The 23748-nt window shown below is 41.6% G+C and overlaps 1 protein-coding gene across 1 annotated transcript in view; it reads left to right on the forward strand.

Moving 5' to 3' along the window:
• USP22 (ubiquitin specific peptidase 22) overlaps window positions 1-23273 on the forward strand; it is a 71310-nt gene extending 48037 nt beyond the window's left edge. The window contains exons 8-13 of the mRNA XM_006876140.1: window positions 3416-3574; window positions 17698-17824; window positions 19839-19930; window positions 21508-21570; window positions 22288-22437; window positions 23181-23273. Of these exons, the coding sequence (XP_006876202.1) occupies window positions 3416-3574; window positions 17698-17824; window positions 19839-19930; window positions 21508-21570; window positions 22288-22437; window positions 23181-23223 (634 nt within the window). The 3' untranslated portion in view covers window positions 23224-23273. The remainder of the gene's footprint in view (window positions 1-3415; window positions 3575-17697; window positions 17825-19838; window positions 19931-21507; window positions 21571-22287; window positions 22438-23180) is intronic.
• Window positions 23274-23748: the final 475 nt, after the last annotated feature.

Genomic DNA, 23748 nt, shown 5'->3' on the forward strand with positions numbered 1-23748 from the left:
CGCTATGGGTCGGCTCCGACTCGAAGGCACTTAACAACACAACAACAACAATAATGTCTTCCATGTTCATCAATGTTATGAAGTGATTTACAGATTCGTTATCTTTAGTGTTTTGTAGTATTTCATTGGGTGTACGTACCAAGGTTTGTTTAACCATCCTTCTGTTGATTGAAATATAGTTTGTCTCCATCTTTTTGATGTGTCTTGTAGATCACATATTGAAGGATCCTGTTTTCTTATCCATTCTGCTGTCTATTGAATAGTATATTTAATCCCATTTGCATTCAGTGTAATTATGTTGTTGTTGTTGTTGTTGTTATGTGCTGTGGAGTTGGTTCCAACTCATAGTGACCCCCTGTGTACAGAATTTCCGAGGCTGTAAATCTTTACGGGAGCAGAAAGCCTCATCTTTCTCCTGCGGAACAGCTGGTAGTTTCGAACTGCTGACCCTGAGGTTAGCAGCCCAGTTTGTAACAACTACGCTACCAGAGCTTCTTGCTGTTCTGCTGTGTTTTTGTGGTGCTACTGGTTTCCTTTGTTCCACATAATTTCTGCACTGAGTTCATTTTTTTGGGTTTTCTCTGCATTTTCAATTCCGTTGTTTTAATGTTTACTAAATCTTCCTGAGTTTCCTCTTTTTTTGTTTTGATGTGTATTAATTTTCCTTTAATTTACCTTGTAATATATTAGTTTTTTCCCTGCTTAAAACAGTCTATTTTATCTAGGAATTTACTTGACTTCCTTGTCATTTATAAGTTCTGTATCTACATTATTTCCTCTTTTTGCTTTGTAGTTGATTGCATTATGAACTCTGATAATGTCTCTGGTTCCTTATTGTCAGTCTTGTAAATCTGTATAATTTTAAATACTTCTGTATGTGGGTTGAGTTCTGATTGGTGTTGTCATTTGTGATAATTTCAGGATGTTGTATGAAATTGTTGATTCTCAGTCCAAAGAATCCATTAGTGTTTTTTGTAAAGTTCCCCCAGTCATTGCGAATGCCTTTAATTTCTGTTCATTAGGAAATGCCTTCATTTCACCATTGTATTTGAAAGACAGCTTTGCTGGATATATAATTTTTGGTTGACAGTTTTTTTCTTTCTTTCTGAGTTTTGCATATGTCATCCCATTGCTACCTTGTCTGCATGGTTTGTGCTGAGAAATCAGAGTTTAGTCTTATTGGTTCTCCTTTGTAGGTAGCTTCATTTTTGGTGAGCTGCTTTCAGGATTGTTTCCTTGTCTTTGGTTTTGGAAAGTTTGGTTATGATATCTGTCTTGGTGATTTTCATTTGAAGTTGCTCCTGTTTTGAGTTTATTTAGCTTCTTGTATGCTTATCTTCTCATTATTCACTGTTGTTGTTGTTATGTGCCCTGGAGCCGGTTCCGACTCTTAGCGAATCCTGAACAGGGTTTCCGAGGCTGTAAATCTTTACGGGAGCAGAAAGCCTCGTCTTTCTCCGCGGAACAGCTGGGAGTTTCAAACTGCTGACCGAGAGATTAGAAGCCCGATTTGTAACCACTGTGCTACCAGAGCTCCTTCATAGTATTCGGGAATTTTTTTTCCCAACAGCTTTTCAACAGTTTTTTCTGTGCTTTTTATTGTCTCTTTGTATTCTGGAATTTCAGTCATCGTAAGTTGTTCTTTTTTATGTTGTCTGTCCCCCATAACTTTGGCTTTCTTAAGATTTTTTTCATTCTTTTTTCTGATACTCTTGCATACTTGTATTGAGCCGTTGAGCTTCAAGCTCACTAATTTGACTTCCATCGCTTCAACTCTTCTCTTTTGCCCTTCAATGTATTACCCATTTTTGAGATCTTAGTATTCTTCTGGATTTGTAACTGCAGGTTTTGTATTATTTCAAAATTTGCATTTATCCTGTTTGTTCTGGTAGCGTTCCTGAATTCTTCTAATTTTTTTCTGTATTATCCTTGATTTATTTGATTTTTCTGTCAATCATTTGAAGGTTTCCTGTGCATGTAGTTAGAGAATGAAAGTCTGTACATTTTCTCATTCACTGTGCACCTCAGTTTAGGGTGGGTGTGGCAGGTGTTGACTGCTGTCTCTCATTGATGAGATGGAATTAGGAGCTGGTGTTGGCTCGTGCCCAGTGGCTGGGACATCTTCTGTGGATATGGTAGCTCACATGTCTTGTTGGGTGGGAAAGAGAAAACGTCTCCCCAACACACACACAAAAGGAAAAAAATAAAACAGAATAAACAAACAAGGAAGCAATAATGAAAAGAGAAAAATGATAGAAACAAATAGTAACCAGAAAAAGAGAATATAATAATTTTAAAGACAAAAGAAGGACAGGGAAATATAGAGCTATAGAAGAGGAAGTAAAAAGAAATTAAAAACAAAAAACTTAGAGAAACCAGGAAGAAGGAAGATGGAAAGAGAGTAGAGTAGTAAAGAAAGAGCACAAGGGGGAAAGAAAGAACAAGGGAAATGAGAAACAGAAGAAAAGAAGAAACAAAAGCAGAGATAGAAATGATAAAATTCAAGGGACTGGAAATAAAAAAAAGGAGGAGAAAGAATAAATAAAAACAATGGAACAGCAAACTTCGCTGACTTCTCTTTTCCATTTGCTCTTTGGCTGTTACTCATTCTTCAGGAACATAATCTTCCTGCATGTAGCTAGAGTCAGAGCTCTGTGAGTTGGAAGGAACATTCATTGATACATAATTTTACCTCAGCACTCCTGTATTTTTTATTCAGTTTCATTTGTTAGAAACTCTGGTCATAATCCACTTTGGAAAATTGTTTTGGGAAGCCACTATGGGGGGATCTCGGTGTGCAGTTTTAGCAGATAGACAAGGGTCTGTTTGGCCCATATTGCAGGCCTTTTCCTAATACATTGCACATTTTGTGTGGGCTCATTGCTCTGTGCAGTTTAGACCAACATTGGAGTTAGTCTCCTCATTGGCCCTAAAGTCCTAAGCTCTACTTTTTAAAAACATCTGTTTGAGTGTTGTTTTATAGATCTAAAAAGAGATCTGCAGGAAGGCGTTTGCTTCATTAGAAAAAGTGAGCACTGCAGGGCCCGTGCGGCACCTGGTGCATGCGCACACTGGACTGCTATGTTTGAGGCCGGAATTAATATCCTGAGGCTGAAGGCATGGGACCTGAGAAGGTTCACTTGGCAGAATTCTCAAGTGGTTGTGAAGGCTGTTATGGTAGGAGCAGCCCTGACTTCAGTGGTCTGCCTGTGCTGTCCCTCCCCAGAGCACCCTGGAGAGCCAGGATGAACATCCACCCTCTTAGGACTTGCCCTCAGCCTCATTTGCACAAAGGGGTAGAATATTTAACACTACTTGATGACATTTAACAACAACAACAAAAACTGGTGTTTTTTGTGGAGCCTCAAGTGGACTGTCAGTTTTCACGTGCATTTTTATCTTCTTTTGCTTCTAGTGGGGTCTCTACGACCATAGACCCATTCTGGGACATCAGCTTGGATCTGCCTGGCTCTTCCACTCAGTTCTGGCCTCTGAGCCCAGGGAGCGAGGGCAGCATGGTAAACGGGGAGAGCCATGCATCAGGCACTACCACACTCACAGACTGCCTGCGGAGGTAAGAAGCCCAGCAGTGCTCGTGCAGAAGGAGGAGAGGCTTCCTTGCCCTCTTTCTCTGCCTTTAGACTGCAGAAGTGAAATGGATCAGACTAAAACCTAAAACCGTAAGTTCTGCCGAGAAAGTGTCCCGGTGTTGTTTTCTTTCACTGCCCCAGTGCAGACCACTGAAGGAAACTGTGAGACTCCTCTCCAGATAGCTACAGCTGACACCCAAGAGCAGATGCTACTTTGTCACCTTTCTGTACAATGAATAGATTTTCTGTCCACCACACTCTCTGCTATAGGATATCTCTGTATCACAAACAATTTAGTTTTCTGATAAATACTGGTGTGGCACTGTAGGATAAGTACTGGATCGCAAGGTCAGTTTGAACCACAAGGTCGATTGGTCTTACTCACCAGCCACTCCTTGGAAACCCTATACAGTATTGCTATGAGTAGGTTCACAACAACAGTTCTCCTCTGGAGTCCTAGTGCAATGCTACTGGATAAACACTGGACTGCTAACCACAGGCTGTCAGTTCAAACTCACCTTGGAAACTGTATATTGGGTCACTGAGTTGGAACACACTTGATTGCACTTAACAACAACAGATGTCTACTATAAGAGAAATACCACAAGTAGGTGGTTTTAAAGGACAGGTTTTCATTTTCTCACAGTTGAGACGAGAGGTTCAGAGTTACTAATTTTAGAAAGAAGTTTATTTCTGCTTCTGGTAGCCAGCAGTTCTTGGGGTTCATGCCTCCATCATCTTCCCCTGTGTCTGCTTGCTTATCTGCCTCTGTGCCTATGTTGCTCCTGAAGTGGTTAAGTTTAGTGAGCTGAAATGGACTGGTATTGGCCATTTTGACTCTGACAATCACATGGTTTACTATACCTGGAATGACAAATTGAAGAGGAATGGCGTCACATTCATCATCAAAAATAACATTTTAAGGTCTATTTGAAGTATAATGTTGTCTGTGTTAGGATAATACCCATAGGCCTATAAGAAAGATTAGTTAGTACCAATATTATTCAAATTTGTGTACTGACCACTAAAGCCAGTGATGATGAAATTGAATTCTACCAATTTCTTCAGTCTGAAAGCAATCAAGATGTATTGATAATTACTGGTGTTTGGAATGCAAAGGTTGGAAACAGAGGAAGGATCAGTAGTTGGAAAATATGTCCTTGGTGATAGAAATGATGCTGAAGACCGCATGATAGAATTGTATATCTGTGGAAATAGATGGTGGAAAAGTTGCATATCATCAGCCAAAACCAGGCCAGGGGCAGATTGTGGAACAGACCATCAATTGCTCATATGCAAATTCAAGCTGAAGAAAATGAAAACAAATCCATAAGAGCCAAAATATGACTCAGTATATCCCACCTGAGTTTAGAGATCATCTGAAGAACAGATTTAATACATTGGGCACGAAAGATCGATACCAGAAGAGACGTGGGATGACATCAAAAGCAACATAAAGGAAGAAAGAAAAAACGGTCATTAAGACACAAAAGAAGGAAAAGACCAAAATGGGTGTCAGAAGAGACTCTGAAACTTGCTCTTGAGCATAGAGATGCTAAAGCAAATAAATGGAAGAAATGAGGAGGTACAAGAGTTGAACAGAAAATTTCAAACGTCAGTTTGAGAGGACAGAGTCAAATATTATAATGAAATGTGCAAAGAGCTGGAGTTAGAAAACCAAAAGGGAAGAACACGCTCAGCATGTCTAAAGCTGAGGGAACTGAAGAAAAATCTAAGCCTCCATGCATTATTGAATGATGCAGAAAGCATCAAAAGAAGATGGAAGGAATACACAGAGTCAGTGTACCAAAAGGAAATGGTTGATGTTCAGTTGTTTCCACAAGTAGCATATGATCAGGAGCCAATGATCCTGAAGGAGGAAGTCCAAGGTGCATTGAAGGAATTGACAAAGAATAAAGCACCAGGAATTGATGGAATAAAAATTGAAATCTTTCAAGAAAGTGAGGCGGCACAGGAGGCACTCATCTCTGCCAAGAAATCTGGAAGACAACCATCTGGCCAGCTGATTGCAAGAGATCCGTTTTTGTGCCCATTCCAAAGAGAGGTGACCCGACGGAATTTGGAAATCATCAGACGATATCTTTGATATCCCATGTGAGTAAAGTTTTATTGAAAGTAATACAGAAACGACTGAAAGCATACATTGACAGAACTTCCAGAGGTTCAAGCCGGATTCAGAAGAGACCGTGGAACAAGGAATATCATTGCTGATGTCCGATGGATCTTGGCTGAAAGCAGAGAATATCAGAAAGATGTTTACTTGTGCTTTATTGACTACGCAGAGGCTTTCAATTGTGTGGATCATGACAAGCTATGGATAACATTGCAAAGTATGAGTATTCTGGAACACTTAATTGTGCTCATGAGGAATCTGTACCCTGGACCAAGAATCAGTTGTTGGAACAAAACATGGGAACACTGAATGGTATAAAATTAGGAAAGGTGTGTGAGAGGGTTGTATTCTTCCCCATGTTTATTCAACCTGTATGCTGAGCAGGTATTCTGAGAAGGTGGTTTATGTGAAGAAAAACTTAGCATCAGGATTGGAGGAAGACTCATTAACAACCTGCGATATGCAGATGATACAACCTTGCTTGCTGAAAGTGAAGAGGACTTGAAATACTGTTGAAAATCAAAGAGCACAGCCTTCAGTATAGATTGCATCTCAACGTAAAGGAAACAAAAATCCTCACCACTGGACCAATAAACAACATTCTTATCAATGGAAAAAAGATTGAAGTTGTCAAAGAGTTCATTTTTCTTGGATCAACTATCAACACTCATTGAAGCAGCAGTCAAGAAATCAAACCACATATTGCATTCGGCAAATCTTCTGCACAAGACCATTTTAAAGTGTTGAAGAGCAAAAATTTCAGTTTGAGGACTAAGGTGCGCCTGACTCAAGCCATGGTATTTTCAGTAACCTCATATGCATGCAAAAGTTGGACAGTGATTAATAAGACCGTAGAAGAATTGATGCATTTGAGTTATGGTGTTGAAGGAAGAGAATATTAAAAGTACCATAGACTGCCAAAAGAACAAACAGATTTGTGTTGGAAGAAGTGCAGCCAGAGTTCTCCTTAGAAGCCAGGATGGCCAAACTTCGTCTCTCATACGTAAGACATATTGTCAGGAACGACCAGTCACTGGAGAAGGATATCATATTTGGTAAGGTGGAGAGCCAGAACAAAAGAGGAAGACCCCCCAGTGAGCTTAAGCATGGCAACAGTTGTGAGGCTGGGCCAGGACTGGACATGCTTCTTTCTGTTGTGCATAGGTTTGTTGTTGTGTATTGTGTTGCTATGAGTCTGAACCAACTTTGATGGTACTTAACAACAACAACTATACTGAGCAGGCTTCATTAACATAACCAAGAATACCCTACTTCTAAATAGGATTATATCCATCCTGGTGTGGTGCTGTAGGATAAGCACTTGACTACAAGATCAGTTTGAACGTCAAGGTCAGCGGTTCAAAGTCAACCAGCCCCTCCTTGGAAACTATACAGCGTCACTATGAGTTGGAATTGGCTCGACAATACTCAACAACAACAATGGGGATTCAGATTCCAACAGATGTTGTTGGGAACACAGTTTACTCCATAACATTCTACTCCTTGGTGCCCCAGAATTCATGCCCTTCCTCTGCACAAAACACATTCATCAGACATCACCCTAAAAGTTTTAAATCAACTGTAGTTTAAAATGTTGTCTTCTGAACCATTTAAATCAAGTATGATGAGATTCCAGGCATATTCCATCCTGGAGCAAAACTCCTCCTCATCAGTGGAATTGTTAAACCTAGACTATAGGGTCTATGCTTCCAATGTATAATGGTAGAATTGTTAAGTGCCGTAAAGTGGGTTTCAACTCATAGTGACACTGTACATAGTTTCCTAGAATCAGCAGGTGAGTTTGAACTGCTGACCTTTTGGTTCATACCAACCTTGCAGTCCAGTATTCATCCTCTAGGATCACACCATGTTAGTAATAGTTCCCAAACAAGGAAAACAGATATGGCCTTATTAATGTACAGGAGCAGAATTATAAAGCAAAAAAGGAATGAGTTTTGGTGAATGGACTTTCTTATAGGGAAAGGTTTTGAAACATGTACAGTTTGAGTTTTATTACTTGTTTTCACAACAGGATATTTTTGGCAATTCTGAAAGGGTTTGATGTAACAGTATGGTTTAAAGTACCTTATTTTTTCTCATCCATCACAGCCACGTAAATACAATGAAAGTGCACAGCTCACATAGGAAATGAGATCACAAAGGGGTTATACAATTTGCAGAAAACATAACATGGACATTATTCACATAAAAATGTGGCGTAGATATTATAGTGCCAGTAACAGAATTAATACAAGTTCTCTTTTTAAAGATATTACGGGAATAAGGTGCTTTCTCAGAGCAGCTTTATTTAGAAGGTTTAAACATTATTTGAGGTGGGGCCAAGAAGGGTTAGGAGCCCTTGCGAGCTTTGGAAAATTTCTTTCTTAATGTCTAAATGCATGATAGTGAAGATCCTGATTTTTAATTAATTAATTTTATTTTTTAATTTGAACTAGAGAAGATTAAGGATTTGAAAATAGTTGAGGAAGGGGCAGATGTTTGTAAGAAAAAGAGAATTGGTCTTTTCCAGGTCCTGAGGACCTTGAGGACCCTGGAGCCATTTTATTTTACTTTTTAAAGTTGATTTTGTAATTTAAAAAAAAAAAATGATCAATCAACTTGACTTTTTTTTGATGAAAGCTTAGTTGTTTTTGTTAAATCATTTTTATAGTAATACTTCTGGCCATTTTAGGCATTATTATTAGTTTAGAGGTCTCTTTTCTCATCATTTTCCCATTTGAAGAGCTTGGTGACATTGTAGGATAAATATTGGATTGGGTACCACAAGGTCACAAGGTTGGTGGTTCGAGCCCACCAGCTGCTTCGTAGTCATTATGAGTCAGAGCCTCGATGGCACTTAAAAAGAACAAATCCCATTTTGCCTCTTTTAGTCATTTTCATCCCAAGTTTTGGGGGATCTTACTGGGTTTGGGGAATTCTTTTACTATACTTTGTAATTTACTTTTTTTGTATGGAGAATATAGTTTTTTAAAAGGACTCCCCGACGTCTTTGTAGAAAGGACGTTTCAACAATAGATCAAGTGTGGACTTAGTTTTAGAGGTTTCAGGGAAGACTGGGATAGATTAGGGAATAGGAGTGGGGGAGAGAATTAAGGGAGTAGATGAAGAACAGATCTACTTTACGGAACCTGAAGTCATTTCTTCAGTCTTTGCAAGAATTTTCGTATTTTTAACAAACTGTATTTAAGCAACATACTTAAATATACTTTGGTGTGTGGTGCCATAGGATAAGCACTCGACCTCAAGGTCAGTTTGAACTGCAAGGTCGGCAGTGCAGACTCATCAGCCGCTCCTCAAACTCTTTAAGAAGGTGGCTGAGGATCAGAACCAACTTGACAGGACTTCAACAGCAACAAAAAACAAAATATTTAACCTCTATTAATAAGACAAGAGAACTTCCTCTGTTTTTATAAAACTTAAAAAAAAAAAAATTTTCACAGTGGTGATAGGAACTTTTCCCATAGTTCTGAAATCTATCTAAGCCTTCATAAACATCACCCTTAATACCCATAATTCTAACAACAGTTTTATCAGGATGCCATAGAATAAGCATTCAACTTCAAGGTCGGTTTGAACCACAGAGTCAACTGTTCAAACTCACCAGCCACCCCTTGGAAATCATATACAGAGTCGCCATGAGTTGGAACCAACTCAGTGGCACTTAACACTAACTATCAAACACACAAAAATTTCTCTAGTTTCTACCCATTATCCAGTGTCAAAGCCATTTTCACATTTTCAGTAGAACCCCTACCTTTCTTAGTACCAAAATGTCGACGTCGGAATTCTTGTAAGAAACAACCAGTGAGACATACACATACACAGAGAAAAGAGGTCAGGCAGCTGGAAGAATGCAAAGTCAAAAGAGAAAGAGGACGTAGTCATGTTGCTTTTGTGGATACTAACCGAAACCAGAGTTGACACTGGGAATACCCACATATGCGAATGTATCATATGGCCTTTCTGCAAGTGATTGAAACACTTATGATCTGCAGTTAAATTAAGTTTCAGTTAGATTATTTGCTGCACCATCAGTACAGATAAGTGACAAGCTGTAGGATGTAGTTGCTATAAAATGTATTAACATAGTTGTATACACTTGTGGAGAGATCAGGTAACCTTTTCTAAACTGTATTTAGTTAAGTGTGGTCTTCCATGACCTTAGTTTTTTGTGTGTTAATTAATAGTGACTAAGTCCTTGTGTGGCGCTGTGAGTTAATGCGCCAGACTGTACAGCTGTTCAAGGTCACCAGCTGCTCCTAGGAAACCCTATTCAGGGTTTTTTTCTGAATGGGAATTCAAGACAGCACTTAGCAACAACAATGAGTTGTTAACTGCAAGGTCAGCATTTTCAGTCCACCAGCCACTCCTCAAGAGAAAAATGGGGCTTTTTACTCCCTTAAGGGTTTGTTGTTAACTGCCATCGAGTCCAGTTGCAACCTGTATAGGGTTTCCAAGGAGCGGCTGGTGAGCTTGAACCACTGACCTTGCAGTTCAAACGACTTTGCAGTCTGGTGAATTAACCCACATCGCCACACCAGGACTCCTTAAAGATTTACAACCCTGGAAATCCTATACAGGGTCACTGTGAGTCAAGCTGTGGTATGTATTTTCATTAACCTCATGTGCATGTGAAAGCTAGACAGTGAATAAGGAAGACCGTAGAAGAATTGATGCTTTTGAGTTATGATGTTGGAGGAGAATGTTGAAAGTGCCATGGGCTGCCAAAAGAACCAACAGATCTGTATTGGAAGAAGTGCAGCCAGAGTGCTCCTTGGAGGCCAGGATGGCCATACTTAGGGCATATTGTCAGGAGGGACCAGTCACTGGAGAAGGTTATCATGTTTGGTAAGGTGGAAGGTCAGAGAAACAGAGGAAGACCCCCAGAGAGATGGATTGGCAAAGTGGCAGCAATTGTGAGGTTGGCCCAGGATTAGACACTGTTTCATTCTGTTGTGCATAGGATTGCTATGAATTAGGTGCCAACTTGATAACACCTAACAACGTGAGTCGGAACTAATCTGGCAGTGCATAACATCAACACCAACAGGGGACCCTGATGAGGGAAGGGCACATGCCTCTTAATTTTTATCTTTCTGCACCATCAGCGAGCGGGACTTAAGTTGCACATTTGGATTTTGCAGTGTATCATTTTTGCTGCATTGATAGTTTCCAGGTATAAAATAGGGCATCCATTGTCATTTGGAGAACACGCATGTAAACAACCAAAACTGGAAACAATTTCTGAGTAGAGGGAAAATAGCATCTTTGATTTGCCTTCAGGTCCTTGTGCCCAAAGGACTTACAGGTAGGGAGCCAGATACTTTGATTGTCACTAGCATGCACTGTACATCATGTACCTAACTGAGTTTGTGATCAGAACAGTTCTTTTGAACTTTGGAGTGCTAGACGGGAGTCTTCAGAGCTATTTTTGGTGGTAATGAAGAACCAACATTAAAGCTGCCAACAAAGAGGTAGTGAGGGAGAAACCAAACCATGTGGGGAGCAGCCTGCTATTGGCAATCACAGGTGAGTGGTGGGGAGGACGCCTCAAGTGACTTGTCTCTAGGTTTTTGTTGAAAGGCAAAGGGCATTTTCAAGTTAGGTTGAGACTAGGTTACAAAGCTAAGAGAAGGAATTAAAGGTATGTGTAAATTTAGACTCCATACCTTTTAAGGATTCCAGTATTGTGAGGATCAAAACTCTGGGACAACCGCCACCTTTGGTGTCCCCAGGATTGTGCCTCCGTATGTTCATGTTCACAATGTACTCAGTCTTGGAGGAGGGAGGACCTCAACTGAACCAGGAAGGTTCCTAGCGATGGACAGTATCAGTTAATCTGGTGTTTTATTCCTAGGATGCCCATGGCCATTTGTCGCAGTCTCCTGGTTTACTGCCATTTCAACTCCTGTCAGAGTCTATTGTACTTTCCCAGACATCACAGCAATGCAGTCCAGCCAGGGTGGACAGCTCTTAAAAAGCAAACAAACCACTGCTGTTGGGTTGATTCCAACTCACAGAAGCCCTGTATAGGGCAGAGTACTCCATAGGGTTTCCAAGGTTAGATTCTTTACAGAAGTGGACTGATTCGTATTTCTAGTCACCAACCTTCCAGTCAGTAGTCGAGCACGTAACCAAGGGAAGCTACCTAAACTCAGAAGCCGACTGGGTTTACCTTAAGCAGGTAAGGACACTGGGCAGCTCATAGAATCAGCACGAAGGCTAAAGAGAAGCCGACTTGGCAAGCAGCAGGCGGTGAGCAAGACAGACTGAGCGAGCAGAAGGTCCCAACTGCTACCTGGGTTGCCCAATGGTCCGTGTGCCCCCCATAGGATCTTCTAACCTGAGACCAGAAGAACAAGATGGTGCCGCGCTAGCACTACCTACCATTCTGACCGGGGACACAGTAGACGCTTTTCCTGGCTCTACTCCTTAATATAGAGTCTGGATTAGAAGCCATGCTTAATTGCCTGACTTGTTTATAAAAATTTATTTGTAACGTTTTATATTGGAAGGCCTCGTAGCGTAGTGGGTTATGAGTTGGGCTGCTAACTGCAAGGTCAGAAATTCTAATTTAGCAGCCACTCGGTGGTAGAAAGATGAGGATTTCTGCTCCCTTAAAGATTTACAGCCATGGAAACCCTATTCAGGGTTGCTGTGGTTTGGAACTGACTTGATGGCACAGAACCACCACCACTATTATGGAAGGTAGGCATTGCTTCCTACCTGGGCTTAAAAGTCCCCAACATGGTGGGAGTGGAGGGTGTGGGTAGATATTTTGGAAATTATCTGAGTTAGACAGCATCTTCCTTCCTAGATATTTTTATTTATGAACAGCGTCAAGGTAAATGCTCTATTTGTCTGTTGTGTGCAGATTGTTAGGTATGTTCTTTAGTGTCAAGGCAGGTGGTGGGCACATCTGATGACAAGAATTTAATGTAGTTGCAGACATGACAACAAGGACTAGGGCAAGTGTTATTTCAGCTTGAGGGCACTTCAGATGAAAAACATGGCAAATCATTAAAAACTTAGAGAAGAAGAAAAAGAAATGAGCAGAACTCAGATGTCTTGAGTACATTCTCTACTTGCTGATCTGTAGTAGCAGCTTGCATCACAGGCAGCTGATGATTTGGTAGTAGTGGAATGAGTGTGTTGGACCTGGAGCTTGTGACTCAGACATGAGAGTGTAACACTAGAATGTCATACACCAGCTGTTGACTAGCAACAAAAAAGTTTGAACCCATTGTAGAAGAGGATCTCTTCATGTTTCAGAGTTGGTCTTTATATTGATTTGGGAGTTGTTTTATGGAAATAATGGGACACTGTGTACATTGAGTCAGGGTCAGGACTTGGTGTGTGTTTGTGGCTTTCCACTGCCTTTGACCCATTCAGAGCTCTGCGTGCTTGTATAAGGAAGATATGGATCATCCTTCTGGTGTTATGTATGGACTGACCTTATATCTCCTGTTGTAAACCTGTTTTCTTCAGTGTGGTTCAGAAGAAGACTCTATGATTTTTATACTAACTGATGAGGACTTAAGTATGCCAAATAGGTGTAAGAGGTTGCATGAGAGTACACTTGCATACACATATGAGCATGTTGTTGTTAAGTGTTGTTGAATCAGTTCTGACTTAAAGCAACCCTGTGTAGGGTTTTTGAGGAGCAGCTATTTGAACTGCCAACCTTGATAAATTGGCATAGTTGTGTGTATTTCTACACACTAATCATGTTATGTTGTTAGTGCTGTCGAGTCGGTTCCAACCCATAGGGACCCTGTATAGGGTTTCCAAGGAGCAGCTGGTGAGCTTGAACCACCAACCTTGTGGTTCAAACAGCTTTGCAGTCCAGTACATTAACCCATGGCGCCACTCCAGAATTCCATTTGTGTATGTTATATGTGCTGTATATGTATAACAACACATAGGAGATACAGTGATGGAAAGTTCTTAGAACTAATACCCCATGGGACTGAGTCTCTGGATTTGAAGACTAAACACTGATCTAGGGAATGTCTAGATCAGTTGGTATAACATACTTCATGCAGACAATGCTTTTCATCCTGGTTTGGTGTGAGTAGTGACAGAGCTCTTAAAAGCTTGTGAAAAGTCATCTGTCTAGAATAAAGGAGAGTAAAGAAAACCAGAGACGCAAGGACTCCAAAGAACTAATGGCCCGTGTGATCCACAGCCTCCTCTTACCTGAGACCAGAAGAACTAGATGGTGCTCAGTTACCACTGTCTACCACTCTGACCTGGGAAGCAATAGAAGCTTCAGATTAGAATGAAAGGAAAATGTAAAACAAAATCAGATTGGAAAAAAAGGTAATGTTTTCTTTAAAACAGAAGAGAGAAGGCTTGTATCAGAACGCTGTTTCTCTTGATGACTGAATACTATAGCATTGTATGGATTTAAGGATCCCTGGATAGTGCAGAGGAATAAGTGGTTGACTACTAACTTGAAAGACTGGCAGCTCAAATCCAGCCAGTACATAGGACAATATTATTGCTTACAAGTAGATTTTTAATTAAAAAACAGCTGCAGACAGTACAATGACAGGAAACGACCAGAGGTTTGAGCTGGATTCAGACGGGGGGCGGAAACAAGGGCTATCATTGCCGATGTCAGAATGATCTTGGTTGAAACCAAAGACTAACATAAAGATGTTTACCTTTGCTTTATTAACTATGCAATGGCTTTCAACTGTGTGGATCATGATAAGCTATGGGCAAGATCAGCAGTTCGAATTTATCACATTGTGGAGAATAAATATTCCAGGACACTTAATTGTGATCATGAAGAACGTACAGACAAAGAGGCAGTCATTTGAATAGAACAAGGGGACACTGAATACTTTAAAATCAGGAAAGGGGTGCACCAGGGTTGCGTTCTTTCACCATACTTAACTCAGTCTGTGCGCTGAAAAGCTGAATTATATAATTAATATGAAGAAGAACGTGGCATCAGGATTGGAGGAAGACTCATTTAACAGCTTGCAATATGCAGTTGATACATACAGCCTTGCTTGCTAAAAGACAAGAGGACTTAAAATACTTACAGATAAAGATCAAAGACCACAGCTTTCAGTATGGGTTGCACCTACCTCATTGTAAAGAAAGCAAAGTTTCTTAACACTGGACTGGTAAATAACATGATAAATGGAGGAGATTGAAGTTGTCAAAGACTGATCCAAGCCATGGTATTTTCAATAGCTTGTTGTTAAATGCCATCCAGTCAGTACCCAACTCATAAGGACCCTATGTGCTACAGAATGAAACGCTACCCAGTCCTGCGCCAAACTCAAGTCGTTGCTGTGTTTGAGCCCGTTGTGCTGTCACTGTGCCAGTCCATCTTGTTGGGCATCTGTTTTTCTCCAACCCTCCACTTTACCAAGTATGATATCCTTCTCCAGGGACTCGCCCCTCCTGATAATATGTCTAAAATATGAGAGTCTGGCAGTCCTACCTTCCAGGGAGCATTCTGGCTGTACTTTTTTCAACATAGATTTGTTCTTTTGGCAGTGCATGACACTTTAAATATTCTTCTCCGACATCATAACTCAAGTGCATCAGTTCTTCTACAGTCTTCCTTATTCACTGTCCAACTTTCACTTGCATATAAGGTTATTGAAAATACCATGACTTGGGTCACGTGCACCATTGCATACATTATATATTGTTAAGTGCTGTCAGGTTTGTTCCAAGTCATAGCAACCCTGTATAGCTGGCGTGGAAAACCTTTTTTTTCCTGCCAAAATTTATAACATTATTTGTGGGCCATATAAAATTATCAAATTAAAAATTAGACTGCTATATTTGGTCAGGAGTCCTGGTGTGGCACTGTGGGCTAATGTGTCAGATTGCAAAGTCATTTGAACTGCAAGATCATTGGTTCAAGCTCACCAGCTGCTCCTTGGAAACCCTGTACAGGGTCACTATGGGTTAGAATTGACTCAGCGGCACTTAACAACAGCATATTTGGTCAAACATTTAATTAAATCACCTCTCATGTTTGAACTGCAAGGTCAGTGGTTCAAGCTCACCAGCTGCTCCTTGGAAACCCTGTACAGGGTCACTATGGGTTGGAATTGACTCAACGGCACTTAACAACAACATATTTGGTCAAACATTTAATTAAATCACCTCTCATGTTTGAACTGCAAGGTCAGTGGTTCAAGCTCACCAGCTACTCCTTGGAAACCCTATATACAGGGTCACTATGGGTCAGAATTGACTTGATGGCACTTAACAACAACATGTGATGGCTGGAACTGAAGTTGCCTTGGTATGACCAGATAAAATGATTTTGTGAACCTGGTATGTCCTGCAGGCCAAATGTACCCCACCCCTGCTCTGCTGTATAGGGTTTCCCAAGGAGCGGCTGGTGGGTTTGAACTGTTGACCTTGGGGTTCAAAGTGACTTTGTGGTCCAGTACTTCAACCTACAGTATTACACAAGGACTCCTTGGGTATACACCCAGGAGTAAAATTGCTGAATTGTATTTATTAATCCTGTGTAACTCTGAGGAACTACCAAACTATGTTCCACAACACCTGCACCATGTTACATTCCTTCCAGTAATGAAAGAAAAGTTCATTGTGCCCTTGCCCTCACCAACACTTTTTATTTTCTATTTTTCTGAGTTTAGCCATCCTATTGAATGTGAAGAAGTCCTGGTATGGCGCCGTGGATTCATGCGTGGACTACAAAGTCGGTTTGAACCGCAAAGTCAGCGGTTCAAGCTCACCAGCCATTCCTTGGAAACCCTGTACAGGGTTGTTTTGGGTCGGAGCTGACTCAGTGGCACTTGCCAACAACAAAAACATAGAATGTGAACGGTCCTTTTGATTTTCATGTTCCTGGTGACTCATAGTGTCCTGGTGTGGCACTGCAAAGTCAGTTTGAACTGCAAGGTCGGTGGTTCAAGCTCACCAGTTGCTCCTTGGAAACCCTCTAGAGGGTCGCTGTGAGTCAGAACTGACTTGATGGCACTTAATAGCAACAACAATAGTGTTGAACATCTTTTCATGTGCTTATTGACCTTTTTTTTTTTTAATTTTTGGAGAAATGTCTGTTCAAGTATTTAGCCCATTTACTGTGAAATATCTGTTTCTTAAGGTTCTGTGGTTCCTTTATGTTCTTATATTTAGGTCATTGGTCCATTTTGAGTTTGTTTTTATATATGGTGTTAGGTATATGTCTGGCTTCATTGTTTCTATATTCAGATCCAGTTGTCCTTGTACCGTTGAGTAAAGAGACTCTTGATTCACTCAAGTGTCTTGGCAACCTTGTTAGGATAGCAGCTATCAAGTAAGAGGTTTATTTCTGTAGTTTCAAGTACCTCCGATTGTTTTGTGTACAGCGGGGCTTCAAAAAGTTTATGGAACATTTGTTATCTTTGAATTCCATTTTTCACAAACCTTCTGAAGCCCCTTTATATCTAATCTTATACCAGTGCTACACTAGTTTGATAACTGTACTTTCAAGTAGATTTGGAGATCAGTAGGATTCCTTCTACTTTGTTCTTGTCTTTCAAGATTGTTTTCCCTATTCAGGGACCTCCTTGCTATTCCATGTGAAGTTGAGGATGGGTTTTTCCATTTATTCTGAGAGGCTGATAGATTTTGATAGGGAGGGTATGTTGAATCTGTAAATTATTTTTGGTAAAATTGGTATTTTATCAATATTAAGTCTCCTAATCCATGAATGTCTTCTCATTTAGATCTTAATTTTAGCAATATGTTATTAGTTTTTAGTATACAAATCTTTCACGTCTGTTTAAATTTAACTCTGGGAGTTTTATAATTTTATAGATTATTGTAAATGAAATTGCTTTCTTAATTATTTTCTGTTCAGATTGTTCATTGCTTTTGTATAGAAATTCAACTTTTTTTGTGTTGTATCCTTCAACTTTACTGATTTTAATTTTAAAATATTTTTTTAATGCCTGATAGATTTACCAGACCGGAGCACTTAGGAAGCAGTGCCAAAATCAAGTGTAGTGGTTGCCATAGTTACCAGGAATCCACCAAGCAGCTCACCATGAAGAAATTGCCCATTGTTGCCTGTTTCCACCTTAAAGTAAGTTTTCCAGAAAACAAGCTTGAGTGGCAGACTCAGCTTTTAGTCCACATATAATGGATGCTAGCCTCCTGATTGGGCGTACAGACTGTGTGTTGTAACTGCCAAGGGTCAGTGAAGAACGCTGCAGAGACTGGAGGGGGTATATTATTCTTCCCCTTCCTCTCTGCTGCTGAAAGAGAAATGGATTGTAAATGAGGACTCATGTACATCTGTGGTATAAGCACTGGAACACAGACTCGGTTTGAACTGCAAGGTCAATAGTTCAAACTCACCAGCACTCCTTGGAAAACCTGTACAGGGTCGCTATGAGTTGGATCTGACTCAGCAGCACTTAACACCACCAGCAACAATGGAAATAAGATGTGAATTACAGCAGTTTGTGTGACACCATTTTTCTTGCTTCTGAATCACCCGTCCTGTAGAACTTCCTGTATATATATATCTATTGCTTCTATGAAAATTCTTCCATAATCCCCCAAGTTTTCATATTATCTTTTATTTAAGAGCAAAAAAAAACCTCTTTGTGTTATGATTAGTCAGGGGTTGGCAAACTTTGTGTTAAAGGTCCAGATCATAAATACCTTAGGCTTTGAGGGTCACATGAGACCTTTTTTTTTTAATGTTTTATTGTGAATTATGTGATATTTTACATGGGAGAGCATTAGCTTTACATTCATCCTATCGTATATCATTTCATTGCCATGGTTACAGTCCCCTCCATACATCATCAACCAACCAAGCCTGCCCCCCAGTCGTCAGCACACAGCCCCTCTCCCTCTCTGTGTCTGTAGTCCCCAACTGCTCCATCTCTCCATGTCATCATCTCTGCCTCCATCTCTGGCATCACTGCTTCTCTGGGTAGGGTCCCACACTCCAGTCTTCTCCCTTAATAGTCCCAGGGACCTCCGCTCCTGGACTGCAAAGTCAGTCACTCCCCTCCTTTTGCTACAAAACATCTACCTTTACTTTTCCAGCCCTCACAGTCAGTCCTGATAACAGTTATTCACTATTGTACCACATGAGTGCTATCCCCATCTCCTTTCATCAGCCCTCCCTAGACAGATTGGATACTACTCAGTGGAGATTCTACCTTCCTCCATGCCCCCTTGAAAGCTTGTAAGCCAGTCACTTCTTGCCTTTGTAGCACCCCCCCCAGTGTCCAAGTTGCCCATCCATGTCTACTCTATGTGTGGAGGGGGTGGTAATGATCCTCGCTGTAAAGATTTGTTCCCTCTTTTGAGCTACTGCATTCATAGGTATAGGTCAATTTCATCCAATTGTATCAGATTACTCTTTTTTTTCATATTCTTTCTTCTTCTAGTTGAGCTCTGATCATCCAGTCATTGAAGCCAGGTCAAGTGGGTATTATCTGCAAGTGTGGGTGTTCTTAAGCATATACACATGAAGCCTTTTTAAAATCTTATTTTTGTTTCATTTTACAAACCTTAAAAGACAAAAATTATTCATAGCTCACTGGATGAACTTGTGTTGCTCATCTTGTGAAAGCAGTCATGCCTGTTTTGCTGCCACAAGTGATGCATATTTATTTTCTTTTCTACCACCTGGCACTTCGCCAGATTGGTGGTTAGATTTCTTGGCCTCAGGTGTTATGCTGAACAGTTCCATAATGTCAGGATTTCACTTGAGCCTTGTCATGTTACATTAATAGGATTGTGTTATTGAATCTGTAAGCTCCAGTTCGTTGTTGTTGTTACGTGCTGCCAAGTCAGGTTTGACTCATAGCGACCCTGAATAGGGTTTCCAAGGAGCGATTGGGTGAGTTTGAACTACCAACCTCGCATTTCAAACCGACTTTGCAGTCCAGTGCTTATCCTACAGTGCCAAGGCTCCATAAGCTCCAAATAGATATAACCAAATTGTAATTAAAATTATAAGATTAAAATCTAACTTTTGAGCGGGCTCAGAGAAACAGTATTGACTATATCCTTAAGGCTGATGTTTTGTCCTTCTTCCTTTTCCCTCTCTGCTCCCATATCTTTCACTTCTGTAGCGATTTGAACATTCAGCCAAGCTGAGACGAAAGATAACCACATATGTGTCCTTTCCTCTGGAGCTGGACATGACCCCCTTCATGGCCTCAAGGTTTGGAAGGGTTTGTTTCTGTGTCCCTGTGGTTAAGGGGGGTTGTCTTCTTATTTTGTCAGTAACACAGCAGAGTCCCATGATGAAGAATGAATGTCAACCTTCACTTCCACAAACCTAATCACGCTTGCCAAATCTCAAGATAGATGTCCCCGGGTGGGTGCACATGGTTAACGTGCTTGACCGAGGACAAAATTCTACTCTGCCATACATGGGTCTCCATAAATTGGATTTTACTCAGGATACATTTTGAATTAAAAAATTGTCTTTCCTCAGATATAATAGATGATATTTTTGCATTGGAATTTTCTCTGCATCCTGTATCATTAAAATGGGAAAAGTCAGCACAGGTAGGATCACAACTGAAAGGCAGCTTTTTTAGAAACAAAAGAACAGATTTTTGAAATACAGATTTAACATAGTTGATTTTGCAGTTGCAGATTCCGTTTTTCTCATTTTCAAAATCATATAGACCACTTGAAATTTACCCTCCAGTAAAACTGTGGTACCATCTAACATCTAAAGTCAATTGCCTCATTAGTTATGGCATCTTCCTGGTACCTCCTTTTTCTTGGCAGTCGTGAGCCTGTGGAGGGGCCATCTGGGTCACAGGTGACAAGACTGTCAGAAGTACCTCTGTATCACTGTGTCAAGGAGCCAGGCCTCGGAAAATCAGTCAGCTGAACCAGGGTTTCACTTTGCAGGAAGGCAGTAATATGGTTGCGATATCACAAATCTTAATGTCTCCAGCGTAAGCTACTAGTTGCTGTTGAGTTTTCAGCAGTTCATGGCGATCCCCTGTATAACAGAATGAAATTTTGCCTGGTCCTGTGCCATCTTCATGATCATTGGTGTACCTGAGTGTGTTGTTGTGCCTTCCAGCCTTGGTAACACATCTTCCAGTACTATACCACATAATGTTCCAGTGAAAATCCATAGAGTTCTCATTGGCTAATTTTTGGAAATAGATCATCAGACTGCCATGGTATCTGAAATATAGGTAACATAGTATCCAGCATCATAGCCATGCATAGGTTACCTCAGTACAACCAACAAACACGAGGGTGGTGTCCGCTCATGGTAGCAGTGAGTATATGCATAAAACAAAGCTTAGAACATCACATCTCCATCACTATCCACCCTTCATTTGGCATAAATGGTTAAGTGCTGAACTACTAACCAAGAAGTTGGTGGTTCGTATCCACCCAGAGGCCCCTCAGAATACAAGTCTGGCAGTCTGCTCCAGAAAAATCCAACCCTTAGAACCCTTGTGGAGCATGTCTGCTCTGCGTACAGGGGTCCCATGATTCGGGATGGATTTGGTGACGACAGCTACATTGTGGTGGTCAAATTAACCAGCGGTGATTCTGGTCACTGACTAGCTTTTCTGATCCTCAAAGGCTCTCCCCTCCATTGGGGGTCATTTCTGCCTATAAAAGGTACTTGTTGGAAGAATTAGAAACCCTACGTGATCTGTACTTAATCTAATACATGACATAGGTCCTCAGGGTTTATATTGTTACGCTTCTCTTTGACTAGTCATTCTAGTGACCCTGTTTTGGTGTTATTTGCCACAGCAAAGAGAGCAGGATGAATGGGCAGTACCAGCAGCCAACGGATAGTCTGAACAATGACAACAAGTAAGAGGCGTGATGCTGTTTTGTTCTGGGTGTCTCCATTTGTGAGCAGGGAAGGAGGGGGGCCTGGTATTTGCTGGGGAGGGCCACCGCATTTCACATGCAGACGGCTTCCCTTGCCAAGGGCAGGCTGACAGTTATTTTCAACATATGTATTACCCCCCATTGACATAATGTTGGAAACAATCCCTCAGTTGTTCAGAAAGGACTTTCACACCTGATCTAGTGTTATAAACTCTCCGTGATCCAGTTTTCATGGTCCCCTGTGGGTAAGTAAGTTTTTGTACTGGTCTGAGAGTGAACTCTGCATCTGAACTCCAGCTTTGCTGCCTCTCGATGGTATCAGTATGAAGTTTCCTTGTCTTTCCTTCTCATGGAGAAGTTGTTTCTTCCCCTTCCTTCCTACTATTGGTGTGCAAGAAAGAAGGGAGAGATGTTAATCTTGTTGAAAGAAAGAGTATGCACTGTGGACCCCACGGATGGGTCTCTGAAGGCAGTCAGTGGCGTCCTGGCTCCGGGTGGGCATGGCTGAGGCTAGGCCAGGCACTCCTTCCTGTGTAGCCTGCTGTGCAGCTACGTTGATTCCTAGATACTAAATATTTGGGGTTAGTTGGCTCTTCACCCAAATCAGAACTTTTGGCTGCTTAAAGGCGGTACTGTTTCTGATGGTGCTAAAATTAGGGTAACTCTGCTTCCCGGCCCCCTGTCTTTTCCCACCAGATACTCCTTGTTCGCAGTTGTTAACCACCAGGGGACCTTGGAGAGTGGCCACTACACCAGCTTCATCCGACAGCACAAGGACCAGTGGTTCAAGTGTGACGATGCCATCATCACCAAGGCCAGCATCAAGGACGTGCTAGACAGCGAGGGGTACGTCCACGGACAGCTGCTTCCCATGTCCAAAGTGGAATCTGTCTTTGTTCGCACTCAGGGGTGTTCACCTCCACTTGTTCTGTGGGAGGGCAGCCGGAGCTGTCTTTGGACAGGAGAGACCACAGCTGACCATAGCCACCCTGCTGACTGGTTGCCCGGCTCACTCTGAGCACGGCATGGCAGGCGTGTATATTAACTGTAGGTGTGACTTACGGATGCAGGGAAAGCCTCATGCATCTGTCACCGTGTGCATTCACTGCATAGTCTTAGTCTCAGTACTCACTGGCACCAGCAGTCTCTGCATGAGAATTTCAACAATGCTGTGATGACCTGGGGCCACTGGACTGAATACATAGAGCAGTGCAGATGTCCTTGAGTGGATCTTCTGAGGAGGACTTAGACTGAAGCCTCTGCCTTTGTCCTTGCACACACAGGCCCTAAACAAAGGCAGTGGCAGCCGTAGGGCAGGGAGCAGAGCCACAGTTATTGTGGATGGACAGGATTTCATGGCTTCTTGATGAGACAGGGAGAGGATGGGTCTGGAGTGACTGGGGAATGGGGCAAGAAGGTATCAATTATCAAGGTAAGGAATCCTTCTACCTTTGGGACTGAAAACTATCCAGCCAAGGAACTTGACTCTAGACTCCTGTGGAGCACCGTGCGATGCGGGGGCTATAGGGGCTCTGTTGTCACCTCTCACAAATCAGAGTGTGAGTGTGCTCTCTCTCCTGCCTCCTTAGGTACTTGCTGTTCTATCACAAGCAGTTCCTGGAATACGAGTAGTCTCAACAGCAGCTGGTCAGAACGAAGGGAATGAGTTGGCGAGCCTCACACCGCAATACCATCCCCTCCCACCACCCACTCAGGAGCCAGCACCCTGGTTGGGCTCAGTGGCCTGGGCCCAAGGACAGGGAGCAGTGGTGCCCAGGCCTCAGGTGGTTTGCACTGAGGTGGATGAGCCTGGGAATTGAACAGAAGGGAAAAGTAAATGCAGGGTGGGCTCTTGGGTGGGGAAGGGGCAGAATACACCTGTCACTAGTTGTGTCTTGGCTCCTCAAGAATGTGGGGGCAAATTGGGGTGCCCTCATCTGCACAAAGCATCTTTGCCTGTGCTTCGATTCTAACTGACCAGTGATGACAATAAGAAAATCTACTTAAAACAGTCAAAGAGAGGAGGCAAGGATTATATATAAGGGAAAGGGACTCTTTCAGTATCTATTTGTAAGTTTTAGTATTAAATACATAGAGTCTAAGACTCTTAGCCTGGGTGTTTTCAGCAGATACAAAGAACAACCCTTTAGGATTTGT

Source organism: Chrysochloris asiatica, unplaced genomic scaffold (genome assembly GCF_000296735.1).
Source record: "Chrysochloris asiatica unplaced genomic scaffold, ChrAsi1.0 scaffold00356, whole genome shotgun sequence".
NCBI lineage: Eukaryota > Metazoa > Chordata > Mammalia > Afrosoricida > Chrysochloridae > Chrysochloris > Chrysochloris asiatica.